The following is a 16,206-nucleotide window of genomic DNA, read 5'->3' on the forward strand; positions in this document are numbered from 1 at the left end:
CAAATAATGACAAATGTTGGAGGGGATGTGGGGAAACTGGGACACTAATACATTGCTGGTGGAGTTGTGAAAGAATCCAGCCATTCTGGAGAGCAATCTGGAACTATGCCCAAAAAGTTATCAAACTGTGCATACCTTTTGACCCAGCAGCGCTACTACTGGGATTATATCCCAAAGAAATACTAAAGAGCGGAAAGAGACATATATGTGCCAAAATGTTTGTGGCAGCTCTTTTTGTTGTAGCTAGAAACTGGAGGATGAATGGATGTCCATCAGTTGGAGAATGGTTGGGTAAATTGTGGTATATGAAGGTTATGGAATATTATTGCTCGGTAAGAAATGACCAGCAGGAGGAATATAGAGAGGCCTGGAGAGACTTAAATCAACTGATGCTGAGTGAAATGAGCAGAACCAGAAGATCACTGTACACTTCAACAACAATACTGTATGAGGATGTATTCTGATGGAAGTGGAAATCTTCAACATAAAGAAGATCCAACTCACTTCCAGTTGATCAATGATGGACAGAGGTAGCTGCACCCAGAGAAGAAACACTGGGAGGGGAATGAAAATTGTTAGCACTAATATCTGTCTGCCCAGGTTGCATGTACCTTCGGATTCTAATGTTTATTGTGCAACAAGAAAATGATATTCGCACACATGTATTGTACCTAGACTATATTGTAACACATGTAAAATGTATGGTATTGCCTGTCGTCGGGGGGAGGGAATAGAGGGAGGGGGGGTAAATTGGAAAAATGAATACAAGGGATAATATTATAAAATATATATATATATATATAATAAAAAAAAAAAAAAGAAAAAGTATAACATCACTTTTATAGGAAAGATGAAGTCATTGGAACCAATGAGGCAGTAACATATGTTGAATGTTGTTTTTAGGAAATCACAACTGACTTTTAAAATTGTTAACCAGTCCAGCAAGTTGCATAGTTGTGTGTTATTGTTTAAAAAAAAAGGTTACCAAACAATGGGTGATTTCAAACAAAAGGTCCTTTTTAGCAAGGTTACATTTAGTTTAACTTGGAAAGGCAGTGTAGTGCTAAAATGTGTGCAACTTGGGGTCAGGGTAGGCTTGAATTAAATCTCCACCACTGATCTTTATTAGCCTTGTGACCCTGGGCACCCTTGAGGCTCCAAAGAGCTAAGCTGTCTGAACATTTTAAATGGCCCCATTGATGCTGGTGGACCATCACTAGGGGTGCCCAGCTGGCAGCAGAAGCTCCCTTGGTCCTGCTGTGTTCATAAACCACTGGATCTATTCACCAATGTGTGCTGGACAATAATCTCCACGTGATCTCTTTAGGACTCCCTGCCTTTCTCCTGTAAAATGAGGCAGTTAACCTATCTCCCTCCTAGTTCTGGAGCAAGAATTCTGGGTTCACTTCACTTGCCTGGGTGTCAGTTTCTTTCTCTGCAAGATATGATTGAATGGCCTCAAAGGTCCCTCTCAGCTTTAGGTGCTCCCAAACTTACCATGGGAAAAATGAAAGAAATAATAGGAAGAGCATGCTCCTGGAGATGCCCAGATTGCAAGAGATGGGATTAGGCCAGATGATACCTTCCCTTCCAGCTCCAAGGCCCATGATGCTGCAGTGGTCCTCTCTATGTCGGTGTGGGATGTGTCTGCTAGAAGTGTGCAAATGTTGACTGTGGCTTATGGGGAGTCTAATTCATGGGAGGGACATTTTTGCAGACGTTGTCTCTGGCTGTCTGACACCTTGCTAATATACCGACATGGCAGAAAGCCCAGAAGGTGACTCACTCTTGCCATGAAGCTCTCTTCTCCTTCCCACCGTGGCACTCTATGGGGTACACACTCTTTATCAGCCCCTCCCTGAGCCTGGACTCCTTGGTGGCCTTGGGACCACCGTGGCTGGAGAGTCCAGCCAGCACAATGTTTCTCAGACAGCTCCAATGAGCCTCCATGGGAGTAGGAAGGCCTATAGGATAGATGATTTTCCCTGTCTGGCATCCATTCCCAGGGATCTCCCCAAAGAAGTGGAAACAAAGGGTCAAGTCCTGTGGGGTTTCTGAGAAAAAACTTAAAAGTTTAGGACTACTCTAACCCTGGCGTGTTTTTATGGAAATAAGGATCAATGGGGGAGGGTGTTAGATGCTAAGCTGGGTTAATTTCACAGCATCATTTCAAAACCAATAGAAAAACCATGAACCAATTTTCCTGCTTAATTTTAGATAATTAAATAATTAGCCTTGAATTACATTTCAGAGAATCAACTGGGTGAGTAACTCCAGGGGATCGATTTCTCCAGATTATTTTTTCCTAATACTTGATATCCAGAAAGACTTGCCATTTTAGTCACTTTTTTTTAAAAGACATTGAAAAGCTGAAAAAAATTCAAAAGCTACAAACCATGCTCGCTAAGGGTTAAGTCATTTATGGATGCCAAGTATACCACCACCAAGATTTCTTGCTGCAGGGGATTGCAACTGTCCATGCTCATCTCATTCATTTGTCAAAAATCCTCTTCCCCTGCATGCATAGCAAGCATGCACCCTCTTGGGAAGGTCCATGCATCACAGCAGTAAATGCTGAAGGAACCTGGATTTGTGAAGCTTACCAGAGATGACCCCTGCTGTCAATGTGGCGGCAACTGGAGACTGCCTGTTACTTAATCGGCCAAGAAATCTATACAGTAAGCCATCCCGTGCCATGGCAAAGAGAATTCGGGGCAAAGGAAACATAGAGCCGAGAAGACTAAAATAGAAAAATGCACAATTCAAGGACATGTCATTCCATTGTGGAAACACGGAGAGGACCCACTCGGGTGGGTTTTAGGATGATGGGAAAACCTGGACAAAATATCATGATTATAAAGAAACATACAACCACATGTTATCATCACCTTTCAGAGCAGAAGCAACGCTGGCCAAAGAGACCACATCTACATTTTTAATTGTCCCCCATGTCCTTGGTCAAAGGCTCCCCTCTCCATACAAAAGTCAACTGGATCTCACCTGCCACGGAACCCGATGTCAAAGTAGCAATGAGTGGGCTCTTCGTTTTGGGATGGATTTTAGCTAAGAATTGGAAAAGCAAACCGTCTTCTGCCATAGCATAGATTACCCGCGGCATTGGGAATATGGATCCAAGGAGACTGGATGGAAAGCAAACATACATGGAAAGCAAGCAAGATCATATCACAGAGGCAGAGTCCAAGTCCAGCCTGGCCGTCCCCCTCCTCAGAGTAGAATCCTGCAGCAAGGCACAGTGGGGACATGTTCAAGGGACCAATTAGGTTGCCAATGGTGGGCTTCTTGCCAACAAGAGTGTGAAGCTCCAGAAAATTTTTTTTTCACAAGTTTGCTATCCCCGCTGTACCTTCTGTCATTAGGAAGTCAAGTGTGTTGAGCCAATATCTCGCCCATGCTCAAGAAACCCTAACACCACCAACTGTGTTTTTCCAAAAACAGCAATCAGGTTGCTTGGCAGTCATAAAAACTACATCAAGAAGGGTGAATGCTGAAAACTACCTTTGCATGTATTTTGAAAAATTAACAGCTATTACTATGAACAAAAAAGGAAAAAAATGCATCTAATCAATTATTTGGAACTGAGAGGGAGCTAGCAAAAAACATCCAGTACAACTCCCAGATTTTAAAGATGAGGAAACTGAGGTCCAGGGAATTTATTCCCTAGATCTTGTTCTGAGAAGATGCTGGAATAAACTGGACCTAAGTCCATCCCCCCCTCCTCATTTAGCAGGAGGAAATTGAGGCAACTCAGAGCAAAGAAAGGATGGCACAAGCCAGATTCAAACCCACATCTCCAGTGTACTTAATAAGCTAATCTGTAGCTGCTTCTTAATCATCTTCCTTTGCTGAAGCCGTGTATATGTAGAACAGGACTTGGTGACAAATCCTGGCTGTCACTTACTACTCTGTGTTACCTTGGGCAAACACTGGACCCCACAGGCCTCAGTTTCCCCCTCTGTAAAATGAAGGACTAGATACTTTCTGAGGTGCCTTTCAGCTTTAGATTTATAATTCTACAATTGATTTTGAATAAGGTTTTCCAGGTGAGCAGAAGATGAGAAGCTGTGGGTGGCTGCTCAGGTCAGTGGTGATGTTGGGAAAATGGAAAAGAGATATTGGCTCAGATCAGCTTTTTCAATCATCTGAATCCTTCATTTATCCATGTGATCAGTTTTCCCATCTCCCCAAACATGGTGGGATAGCACAATTTAAAGCAGGAGTTCTTAACCATGGGCCCCTTTTCAGGGGTATATTTTACAGATTACAAGAGAATCAATAAGATGGAAATAATGGTTAAAATACTTTAAGGAAGGAAGGAACAGAAGGAGGGGGGAATGGAGGGAGGAAAGAAAGAAATAAAAAGAAGACAAATGGGAGGGAAGAAGGTAGGAAAGGAGGAAGGAAGGAAAGAAAGAAAAAGGAAAAAAGAGAAGGAAAGGGAAGGAAGGAAGGGAAGGAAGGGAAGGAAAGGAAGAAGGAAAGGGAAAGAAGGAAGGAAGGAAGAAAGGAAAACCTCTTGATTTAAAGAGATATAATTTAATAGGTTAAAAAGATTTAATTTAATGCTTCAGCAGGTGATCTCTTATCTTTTGAAAACTACTTTTAATGATTATGAGGAGATTGGTTCCTTCAATTTCAGGCCTTAAGAAAACTGGGCTAAATTTTTAAAAAAGCAGGAAGGCCAAGGCTGCATTACTCCCCAAAGCAACATTGACCTGCGTTCAAGGGTTCCATTGCCGCAAGGCAGATTCAAGGTCTCAGGGTCACATTCTTTTCTCTGTGTGGGCAACTCTGGAAGCCTGAGAACAGGATGGTGGGTGGAGAGGAAGGGAAGTCGAGGAAAGTCTTCCCTGGAGTTCCTCCACCTTGCCCGAGGCTACCAGAACATTTGAGAGCCTTTGAGCCAGTATTGCTCTCCCTCCTGACTTCTCCGGGGCTTTATTTAGCTTCCATGCCATCCTATAATATTCCATCCTCTTTTCAGAGCAATAAAACAAGACTGAGGCTGCCCTGCCACACTGACACTGAAAAACCCCACCACAAATTAGAATGATGGCAGTGTAGATGAGCTATATCAGCAGATATTTAGATGACCATCGGCAAAGCCTTCAAGTGAAGGCCTGGCTGAAAGCTGCAAGAGGGGACAGGGTCTTAGGGTGGTGGCACTGGCACTGAAGAACAAAAATCTTCTTGGGATTCTCCATAGGTTCTAGAGCTTTCCCTCCTCCCAACACCTCAGTATCCCAGCCCAGCATAATTTCAAGGCTCTCCCTTCCTTCCCAAAATGCAAGGTAATTGGACTCTACCTAAAAACATCTTGCTATATTGACAAAGCAATTAACCTCCAGTTATTCCCCAATTAAATCCAGAGACTGCTGTCACTGAGAAAATAAGCTAAGGACAAAGGTGTGTGCAGAGCACTCTGACCTGCCAGGGGACACTCAGTGTCTAAATTGGGATTTGAATCCAGGTCTTCCCAGCTAGCACTTCCACCACTCACTCTCCTGCCTCTCTTTCAGGGGAAAAAGAAATATTTTTTCTTAGGGCAACAGTAGTTTTGAATAATGGCCAATGGTAGTTAGCCCCGTCCCCCGTCCTCAAATCTGGATCAGAAATCTTTATCAGTTCACAGGGTCACAAAAGAAAAGTAATGTTAAGAGCCTGAGCAACCATAAAGCTGGCTGGGACCCTTTTACTGCAGAGGGCTGCGATGCCCACCTCCACTGGACAGCCGAGACTGTGTTAAACTTCAGAGCACAGTGGGGGCCTCAATGCCATGTGCTCTGTCCAGACTTTCAGGGTCTGTGGGCAGGCCTGCTCTGATCCCAACAGAGCTAGATGCTTAATAATGCTCTAAGGGCTAGAAGTTAGGGTGCTAAGATGAGAAAGGTTTGCATCCTCTAGGATCCCCTTCCCCACCTGTGACAACTCTCCCCTTTCCCAAGGAGGTCTATGTTGTCATACCCCACTCTAGGCCCTGTTAGACCATCTATTACTGATGGGGACCCTAACCATCTAATGCTTAAACATATACATACATATTATGTGGGAAAGTTGCCAGGAAAAGCACCCTGAACTTGAAACTTCTACTGCTATTGTATGTGGCAAATTGGCTAGAATAAGATCCTGACCTGCAGTCCCCTCAGAGTTTATCCCATCAAGCCCACCTTGAATACCTCTTGTGAAGGGGAACTCACTACCTGTCAGAGCAGCCTCTTCCATCCATGGGCAATGCACCAAATGTCTTTGGAAGCCCCCCCCCCCCAAGCCTAGGAGATCTATGAACTCCAAACACCCCCGAGTCCCGATTTCTGGTCCCCAAAGCACATACCTGGTAGACAAAGCACAGAGGGAGCCCACGGCCACCACATACTTGGCAGGACTCCAGCCAACATATTCAAAGGCTACAGGGAGGGGGCTGGTCTCATCCAGAAGGTAATAGGGCATCATAAGGGTCAAAGCCGCAGACACGCCAAAGTACGCCATGAAGCACACAAGCAGGGAAGTGACAATGCCGATTGGAATGGCCCGCTGAGGATTCCGGACCTCTTCCCCTGAGGAAACGGGGAGGAAAGGCAGGAGAGAGTGGGTGGAGAAAAGACTCAGTTATCCAGCTTTGGTTCACCCTGGCACTCAGCAGGGGCTGATCCCACCCCCAGGGATGCTGAGGGCAGAAGAGACTGGGCACAGGACCCAGCATCATTCACCCTGTGGACACATGGTAAAGTCTGAGGTTGGGAGGCAGAATCCAGGGCCTTTGCCCTTCCTCCCAGGGAACACCCCACCAGCCTCCCCAGAGTGCCCTGTCTCCTCGGGCAAGTACCAAGGGGGCTTCTTACCAGTGGTCGCGATGCAGTCGAAACCCACGAAGGCGTAGAAGCAAGTGGCAGCTCCAGCCAGAGTCCCCTTAAAGCCGAAGGGCATGAAGCCGCCAGCCCCATAGGTGCTTGTCCCATTCTCAGAATCTCTAGAGAGGGAAAAGTAAGACACACAGGACAGTTTACCCCTGTTCTTCGACCCAAGTGAGGGTGACATTGGGCTCCCAGCTTAAATCTCCCTAAAATCTGTTTGAGTCTTTCTGTGCCTCGACTTACCTCCCTGTAAATTAGGGGCTGGCCTCTATGGGACCTGCCAATATTGGTGAGCCGTGGTTTAAAGTCAGAGCCTACTTGATCTACTGACACTAAGCATGCTTAATAAGGGTGAAGAAACTTTAACCTCATTTTCTGATTTTCAGGATATTTTTCACCCTCCCTTTTGTCTACTTGGATCCCTTCAGCAAGAGGGAATATGACCAAGAAGTTCAGGCCGGCCTCAGGTGCACGCCTGAGAGAAATGATTATTGATAACCGGTGATTTGGATTCAGATTTTCCCTTTTCTTTTATCCTTATTTCAAGTCCTCAGTTTCTGAAGGAGCTCATGTTCTCCTCTATCCACCATCTAGGTGGAGAAACCATAGAATACTGCTCAGATTTGGGGGGGATAATGAATTTCTTGACTAGATCACCCAAGGCTGGGTGTAAATGACATAATCAGGTCCAGTCCCTCCCTGTAATAGTCATTCTCTCATTAATTAAGTTATGAGAGTTGACTGCTTGGGGAATCACCTCCTCTTTCAAGGATGTAAATACTGTGAGTCTGCGGCCAGGACTGAATTTGGTCTCAAAGAGACAGCCACATGGCCATCCTTTTATTAAAATGCTGGCATTGTAAATGAGATGGTTAAATTATCTAGCAATTTTCTCTCTCAAGCCTTTTTAAACATCACGCTCCCCAAGTGGAATGAATGAGGGACAAAAAGGAGTAAATGCGAGCGATATTCTTCTCATTGTGAACTGGACACATCCAGATTATCCTAATAATTATCCTAAATAATTACTAAATTATCCTAATAATTACATTTGGATATCATTTTAAGTGTCAAAACACTCAATAGGTGGCCATTTGGCTGTCCTAAAACTTGAGGGAGAGGTGCTATTATCATTTTACAGATGAAATTTAAACAAAGGTTTTCCTGACCCCATATTCACTGTTCATCCTACCACATTATGACACTTCTTACAAATCTGTGATTCTTTTCTTTACATCTTTCCTAATATTTGTCTTTGTTATTAATTATCACTCTCCCTCTATATATTCTGCCTTTGGCCCAATGGATAGAGCTCTGGGCCCAGGGTCAAGAAGTCCTGAGTTCAAATCCATCCAAAGGAAGTGTCCCACAAAGCCCCCTTGCAAGAGCCCATGGGAGCTAGGTATGGGCTGGGCTTTTGCCCCGTAAAGCCGAGAAGGACCCACTTACTTGGTGGTGGCAGAGAGATTTTTGAGGAAGTCTTCGCTGATCTTCCAGTTGGCAATGTTGCCTTTCACAAACCCCGCAATTATCACAAAGATCAGAACCAGAATGTTAACTGCTGTAAAGATTTTATTCACCCAGGCTGACTCTTTGACTCCAAATGACAAGAGGCCTGTGGAAAGACATGGGTGCATGATAAGAAAAGGCGGGGGTGGTCTGGCGGACAGGGGCCTGGGGATGCCCGGGGTGGCTTCTTCCCCAGGTGCTCTGGGGAAAGGAATGCATCCAGGGAGGGCAGCCATCCATCGAGAATGGGCCCAGAACAGCCAACAGACTGACAAGCTCAGAAATCTCTTTAGCACCAAGATGCCAATTTGTACAGGACTTCCTTCTCCCAATCTACGGGATGCCCAATAGATGGCACACAGGGCAAGTCATGCCCCACTTATGTCGCCTTTATTCCTGTACCATCCTCCCTCCTCAATTCTGTCTCCTAGAATTCCTAATTCCTCAAATGCCCATCAACATGCAACTCCTGCTGAGGCCCCCCTTTGCTAGAGGCCCCCTGCTGGGTATTGCTCTCCACATTCATGGGGTCTTCACCATGGGCTCTCTCAATTTTGCTTTGGTATTCCCACTGGCCAGCACACACACAGAGGCTTAATGAGTCTGCAAGTAATTCTCCAACACTCCACACTTTACCTGACAGGAGAAGGATGAGGCACACGGCAAAAAAGTCCGGGTACTCTGCGAGCCCTGGGGAATGCATGCTGAGGTGGGTCCGGAAGAAACTGCCGATCTCTTTGTTGAGCAGTTCATCAAAAGTCCCGCTCCACGCCCGAGCCACGCTGGAGGTTCCTTCACCAAAATAGTTTGGAAATGAGGGGCGTATAATTAGCACCAGGAATCATTCTTGGAAAGAAACAAACAGGGCTTCCCTCGGCGGACCAGAGCCAAGGGCCGCTCCTAGAAGGGCAAGTAGGGAACGTGGCTCATGGGTACTAAGCAAAGCCGGCCACTTCCAGGGCACCGTGGGACTTATCGAGGGAGACTTAGTTTCCTCCCATGAGCTCTGGATTGTCCCCATTTCAAGGGATGAGGTAGAATCCTCGTGCATGGAGCTGTTTATAGATTGGGTCCCTCCCCAATGGGAGCTCCCTGAGGATGGGATTCCCCAGACTTAGCACTAATGTCTGGCACACAGAAAGCTTTTAAATGAGGCCCAGGGCTCTTGGGCTGGCCCATGGTCCAGACCTACCTATAACGTAAGACAGGAGGAGATTCCAGCCTGTGATGAAGGCCCACAGCTCGCCCACAGTGACATAAGTGTATAAATATGCAGAGCCTGTCTTGGGGACTCGGGCCCCAAATTCCGCGTAGCAAAGCCCAGCCATGACGGAGGCCAGGGCTGCAATCAAGAAGGACAAAACAATGCTGGGCCCCGAGCTGGACTTGGCCACCTCCCCGGCCAGGACATAGACCCCAGCTCCGAGGGTGCTCCCCACCCCAAGGGCAATCAGGTCCACGGTGGAGAGGCAGCGGCAGAGTTTGGAATCCTCCAGATTATCCAAGGTCACAATTTTCCTCCGGATGAGACATCGGGCAAAGGTCAACATGGATCCGCAGGGAATCATCTTGTATGCAGTGATCTATGGGAAAAGCAAAGGCCAAAAGCAGATTTAAGTCACTCAGTCATTCAACAAACAGACAAACACTGGTGGAAAGCTTTGTGGGAGAGGTGGCAAAAAGGAATGTGAGGGAGAATGGAGGGAAGATCCAGGGAGGATGGGGCTGCAGGGACCCAGAGGGTCCAATTTTTAGGAGAAAATCTCCAAATCTTTTCACTTTAATCCACCCAAAGCCAACCAAGGGGGATGCAGCTTCCAACAATGGGGGACCACCCCTCATCACTGCGAGAGTACTGTGCTTACCAAGCAGTAATCAGTCAGTGCTCCCTATGTGCCAGGCACTGTGCTCAGCACTTGTCACATAGTAGGATCATTGGATTCACAGCAATCACGGGAGGTGGTGCTATTATTGTTTTCATTTTACATTTGAGGAAACTGAGGAGAGCAGAGACCCGCACAGGGTCACACAGCTAGGAAGTGCCTGAGGCAGAATCTGAACTCAGGTCTTTGGACTCCAGGGATTAGGGCTCTATCCACGGTGCTGGGCTCTGTAAATGCCCATTGCAAGAAAGTGATGTTTTCCCAAGGATGCTCATTATCCTGAGAAGTCAGAGCTGCTAGCTTGAGCTGGCAGTGACACCTGGTGGTGTGGCCAGGGAGTGCATGCTGCTTAATTCTCCAAGGGCACGCCCCTGGAAGGCACTGGCTTTGGGATGTGTCCACTTCCAGGCCTCCTGTGCCCCTGGGAGAGGGGCAGCTGCAAGAAAGCACTGCCAGGCTTGCTGCAGCTGGAGAAACGAGCAGCTCGTGCGCTCAGGGAAACCAGTCCTCGTCTACACCAGAGGTAGGATCTATGGTGGAGACCATCAAGAGGCCCTCCAGCCCAGACTGCAGCTCTGGACGGTCTCCTTAAAGCCGTCCCCCTTCCAGCCTACTCGATGGATGGAGCCCAGGCTGGAGCTCTGAACGGCAGAACAACCAATCATCTTAAAGTCGCCCATCTTCCAACCAATTTAATAGATGGATGGGTGGAACCAGGCTGTGGCTCTGAATGGTAGAATAATCAATCCTCTAAAGCAGTGGTCCTCACACTTTTTAAATAAGGGGTCACTTCACTGTCCCTCAGACTGTGCGAGGGCCGGACTATAATAAAAACAAAAGCTCACATTCTCTCTTCGCCCCTCAGCCCATTTGCCCTAACCCGGCAGGGGCACATAAATGTCCTCAGGGGCTCATCTGGCCGGAGGGTGGGAGTTTGAGAAACCCTGCAAAAGTCACCCCCCTCCCAACCAACCTGATGGATGGATGGAGCTCAGGTTATGAATTTAATAGCAGAACAGCCAATCTCTTTAAGAGGGTCTCCTTTCCAACCTACTCGATGGATGGATGGATGGATGGATGGAGCCCAGGCTGGCTGACACCCAAACAGGACACCAGGGTCTCACTGCTGCTTACAGCACAAGGTGGGAGAGGAGACCTGATGGGATTTCTCAGCTTGCAGTGCCATATCCCAAAGTGCTCCCTGGCTTCGGCATCCCTTTACTCCCAAGGGTCCTACATAAGGAAGCCTGGGCCAGAGTCACCCAGGGATGTATGTGCATTTAGTGGGGGAAAACCTCACCGTGGCCACCCATGTCCCAGCGAGAACCACGGGTAACACAGGATCCCAAGCTGAGCTGAGCTGCCTCCCCCTGATATCTCTGTTCCCTCACTGGCTGTAAGCCTCCCCAGTATCTGCCTCAAGTCTCCTAAAGCCTCTTGCCTCCCCATCACAGCACAATGCACCTCTCTGGGCCTACCGGTCTCTCCTCATGTCTTGGTCCTGCTCCTGGATTGCCCCAATTGCTTGCACATAACAGCTCTGGCCCAAAGGGCTTCCTCTGTAGCCAGGGCAAATCTTTAGTGATACTTGGACAGGGAAAGGGGCCCAGAGCAGAGCAGAGTGCCCTGATCCCTGCACGGTTTCACCTCCAGGACTCTTCCCTTCTGCCCTGACTGTTTTCCCCACTTCACATACTGCTATGATAAATAGGGGTAAATCCTAGGGGTAAATAGGAACATACAGCAGGTTCCACCAGTGCCAACACATGTGTTCTCTCTACTGGGCAGAAAACAACAGCTTGCCCACTAACCTAAAATGAACAAGGAGGCGTATGTTCTATGCCTTAGCCTTGGCCATCCGGGGGCCCAACAGCTATGGAATTTAGCTCACTTGAGTCACTCTATTTTTCAGATGGATGTTCACTGGGTAACGAAAGCTTAAATGAAAAGGAAGGGAGGAAAGAGAGCCCTCACTCATCGTGGCCTCCTTGTGTGTCACAAAGGCAAGTTATTCTTCCATGGGGCTTCAGTTATCAGATGGAGAAATGATCATCTCAATCCCAGAGCAATTAGTCAAAGGAGGAGACTGGAACGAGATCGCATCTCTCCAAGCAGGTCCCAAGCCCTGGGATGCAGCCGCCAACATTTCTCAAAACCAAAGAATTTGGAGCAGGGGAAAGAATGTTGGATTTGATATCAGAGGCCCTAGGTCCAAAGCTCAGCTCAGACTCTTCCCACCCATAAAACCTTGGGAAACCCACAAAAACTTAAACCAAGAGATTAAGAGACTTTTCCAAGAAGACATGGATGGGGAGGGGCCCAAATTCTATTTCTCTTCTGTCCTCAGTTTCTTCATGCATCAAATGAGGAGGCTGAAAACCATGGTCTTGAGGGTCCCATCCTATTTTAAATTTATGATGTAGACATATCTGGCCCAGAAAGGAGTCCTTGGTAGATCTAGAGCTCTCTCTAAATCTATCACAGACTTTCAAAAAGGCTGGAGCCAAGGTTTTTTCAAGCTAGGACGATGAAATCTAATTTCATTGGCTCAGAAGCTGATTGGAATAGAAGAAGGTATAAAGTTCCTCTCACTCCCAAGATGGAGTATTCAATCCCCCCTCCCTCCCTCTTCCTTGTCCTGACCTCTCCCAGCAAAATTTCAAACTGCCCCCTATGGCTCCATAGCTGTCCCGGGGGCTGCCTGCCAAGGAAACTTTTTGGAGGGAAAGACACTTGGGAGCAGCTGGACAAAGTGGGGGTGGGTGGGTGGAATTTCAGACTGAGCCCACAACTGTGAGCTTCATTGAGGTTACCAAGGTCCCAGCTGACTTTCTCACACTTTTCACACTACTTTTCTATGGCATCATAGCTGTCTCTGTTCCTGGACAGATTTAGAAAAATCTGATTCAAGTATTTAAAGGGCATTTGCTAAGCATTTGCCATGAGCTGGTCCTGGACGAGGCGCTGGGAGCTCCCAAAAACCCTATGTGACAAAGCCTTCAGGGAGGCGTATGTTCTATTCCTTAGCCTTGGCCATCCCGGGGCCCAACAGCTATGGAATTTAGCTCACTTGAGTCACTCTATTTTTCAGATGGATGTTCACTGGATAACAAAAGCTTAAATGAAAAGGAAGGGAGGAAAGAGAGCCCTCACTCATCGTGGCCTCCTTGTGTGTCATAAAGGCAAGTTATTCTTCCATGGGGCTTCAGTTATCAGATGGAGAAATGATCATCTCAAACTATTGAGCACAGTGAGACAAAACACTAAGAGGCAGCAGAATACAGTGGGGAGTCCAGGCCTGAGCTAGAAAACTTCCTTTCACCCCCACCAAGACTTTCTAGTTGAGTCTCAATTTCTTCTCAAGTGGACAATGAAGAGATGATATTTCATGAACCACCAAGGACTCTGGCTGTTATTGGTAATATTTGTTCTCATGAGGGCATGAGGATCTCAAAATTTAAGTAAGGAGAAGGTTCCCACTCAAATTTAGAAACATTTTTCCAAGCAGAAAAAGCCCCTCACACTTCCCCCAGGCTGCGTCTCTTTAATTATGACTCCCAGCTACAGTGTGCTTCAAATACAAGTTTCTAATTTCATTTGGCACACAGCTCTTGCACAGGTGCCAATGAAATATGACAGCTGGACAGCCAAAGACATTCAGTGGGTTGTGCAAGTTATCTACAGAAAGACCTGGGCAAGAAACCCACAAGATCAGTTAGGGAGGAGGGCTCATGATTTACACAAGTGGGAGGAACATTCTCACAAGGTTCAGCATGAGACTATGGCAGGAGTGCAAGTATGTGAAGCTTAGGAGTTTGAAGTCACATGGCAATGGGTTTATGTTACTAACAACCTGAGAGATTGTATTCAAGCCCACACAGCAGATCCTGCATCCGAGGTGCTGCGCCACGGCCTGTGCAAACTCAGGTTAGCAGATGAGAGCACCAAACTCAGTCACACAGCTCACAATTGGTGAATCTGGCTTTTTCTTGCTCTAGGCTCATCCTAGAAAACCTGTATTGACTTCTTCAAACCAGCACAAAAATGAGTACAATAATATCTTGTTGATTGGAGGAAGGGGAAGGGAGGAATCTGAATCATGGGAACCAAATAAGTCTTAAATATAGGATACCCCTCCCTGACCTAGTAAGCAGAATACAATGCAGAGTTGCATTGTAGAGAGAACTCTTTTTGATCCTGATGAAGGAATGAGAAGATCAAGGAAAGATAGGTGGCTTATAATTTTCAAACACTAAGAAAGAATAACATCAAAAAGAACAACAGCTTAAAAACCCCAAAGAAATGTAAATCAACCAAAATAGAATTGAGAGCAAAATTAAGATTGCCAATATATATTTTTTAAACATATGAAAATTTTAAGTTATCAGAAGCAATCTTGCAAAATATCCCCATATACCAACCAAAGTTCTCAAGACTAGTTAGAAAACATCAAGGTCGGATGAAGAAAGAGTTTGTGGAAAGGTTTAAAAAACTCCACCAGAATTAAGTTATCTGAAACACAATGGAAAGAAATAATGAATAAGAGAAAACCCCAAAAGATCAATGGAATTGACAACTGATGTCCTATGTTAGAAACCAGCATGACAGCCAAAGCAAAGCATTAAAGGAAAAGGAGATGCAGAAAATCACCTAACAACAAAAATGAAAGAATATGAAGTAGTATTCATAATGGGAAACATCACAAGGCAGTATCCACCAGCAGTTTGGCAGTACTCAGCAGGTGCTTATTAAATGTTTAACAAAAACATCAACTTGGAGAGAAATTCAAACAGCAATTTCCCAACTTTCCAGAAAATTAGAGATATTTTAAATAAGAAATTGTCAAAGAAAACTTCTCAGAACCTGAAAACATGCAACCAGAATTCTAAGGACCTGAAAAATGGAGATTCCAAGATTGAATACACCTAGACACAGTATTGTTAAACTCCATCAAACATTATAGTAGGGGTAGAATCCAAGCTTCCATCATAAAGAAATTCCAGCAATTGTACTCAAAATCCCAGTAGATTTTTTTAAATGGAAGGATGAGATAATCAGAGAAATTACACTAGAAAGGATGGCCCAGGAGCAGATAAGGTGGTAGAGTAGATAAAGCACTGAACTTAGAGTCAAGAGGAGTTGAGTTCAAATCCAGCCTCAGGCATTGACATTAGGCAAGTCACTTTACCCAACTGCCTAACTAAAAAATTAAATTTAAAAAAAATTTAAAAAAAGAATGGTCCATGAATTTAGCATTCTCTTTACCCGGCTAAACTCAGTAGAGCACTTCAAGGCAACAGGGACATTTGAAACCCAAACTGGACTTAACCCTCATGTTTCAATTCCAGCTGGCCCTATCAGTCAAAAAAATTAAAATGTATAAAGCAAAGCATGCTTCTCTTATCCAAACAGAGAAGTTGCTAACAATATCTGAACTTGCAAAGTACTGTGTTGGCTCAACAAAAGCACCTGAATAGGGAAAGGAGAGTAGAAGATGGGAGACAAAATAATCTACAAGAAAAACTTCCTTTTTTGATAAAGATAAAGTTCAAATAAAAGAAAACATACATGCTTCTGAGACTTGTTTAGAGTAGTTGGTTAAGTTTGGGTTAAATAGTAGAAATAATAACAAAGGCATTTTATTCATTTATATGAGAAGGAAAAGACCAATCTAACATAGTAAAAACTGAATTTTTCAATCCCCAAATTGGAAAAATGAATATTACATTTGTCCTAAGGAGAGAGGAGGAATATTTTCAAAGAAATAGAAGAATATTACATAACAAAACACATTCTTTTCTAAAATGAAGATTAAGGAAAAACTAGTGGTATCAAACATGTCAGCTAAAGCTAATGAACAGATACTACAAGATGAACACTTCTCAGTAATTAAAGAACACAAATAGAGGATTGTGAGGAAAATAAGATTAGTTACTATGTAAAAA

At 45.3% G+C, this 16,206-nt stretch overlaps 1 protein-coding gene across 7 annotated transcripts in view; it reads right to left on the minus strand.

The window, feature by feature from the left end:
• The window catches only part of SLC7A2 (solute carrier family 7 member 2), a 64,346-nt gene that overhangs the window by 13,057 nt on the left and 35,083 nt on the right, over positions 1-16,206 (minus strand). For 4 of the 7 annotated variants that reach the window (XM_074275709.1, XM_074275711.1, XM_074275710.1 and 1 more), the window contains exons 2-7: positions 9,571-9,961; positions 9,015-9,170; positions 8,319-8,484; positions 6,858-6,985; positions 6,350-6,572; positions 3,001-3,140 (exon numbers count right to left, since the gene is read on the minus strand). In XM_074275709.1, coding sequence (XP_074131810.1) covers positions 3,001-3,140; positions 6,350-6,572; positions 6,858-6,985; positions 8,319-8,484; positions 9,015-9,170; positions 9,571-9,946 — 1,189 coding nt within the window. In that variant the 5' untranslated portion in view covers positions 9,947-9,961. Of the gene's footprint in view, positions 1-2,603; positions 2,741-3,000; positions 3,141-6,349; positions 6,573-6,857; positions 6,986-8,318; positions 8,485-9,014; positions 9,171-9,570; positions 9,962-16,206 lie in introns of all 7 variants that reach the window. The other 3 variants (XM_074275713.1, XM_074275712.1, XM_074275708.1) reach the window with 1 other exon arrangement.

The sequence above is a fragment of the Sminthopsis crassicaudata genome, chromosome 6 (genome assembly GCF_048593235.1).
Source record: "Sminthopsis crassicaudata isolate SCR6 chromosome 6, ASM4859323v1, whole genome shotgun sequence".
In the NCBI taxonomy this organism is placed as follows: domain Eukaryota; kingdom Metazoa; phylum Chordata; class Mammalia; order Dasyuromorphia; family Dasyuridae; genus Sminthopsis; species Sminthopsis crassicaudata.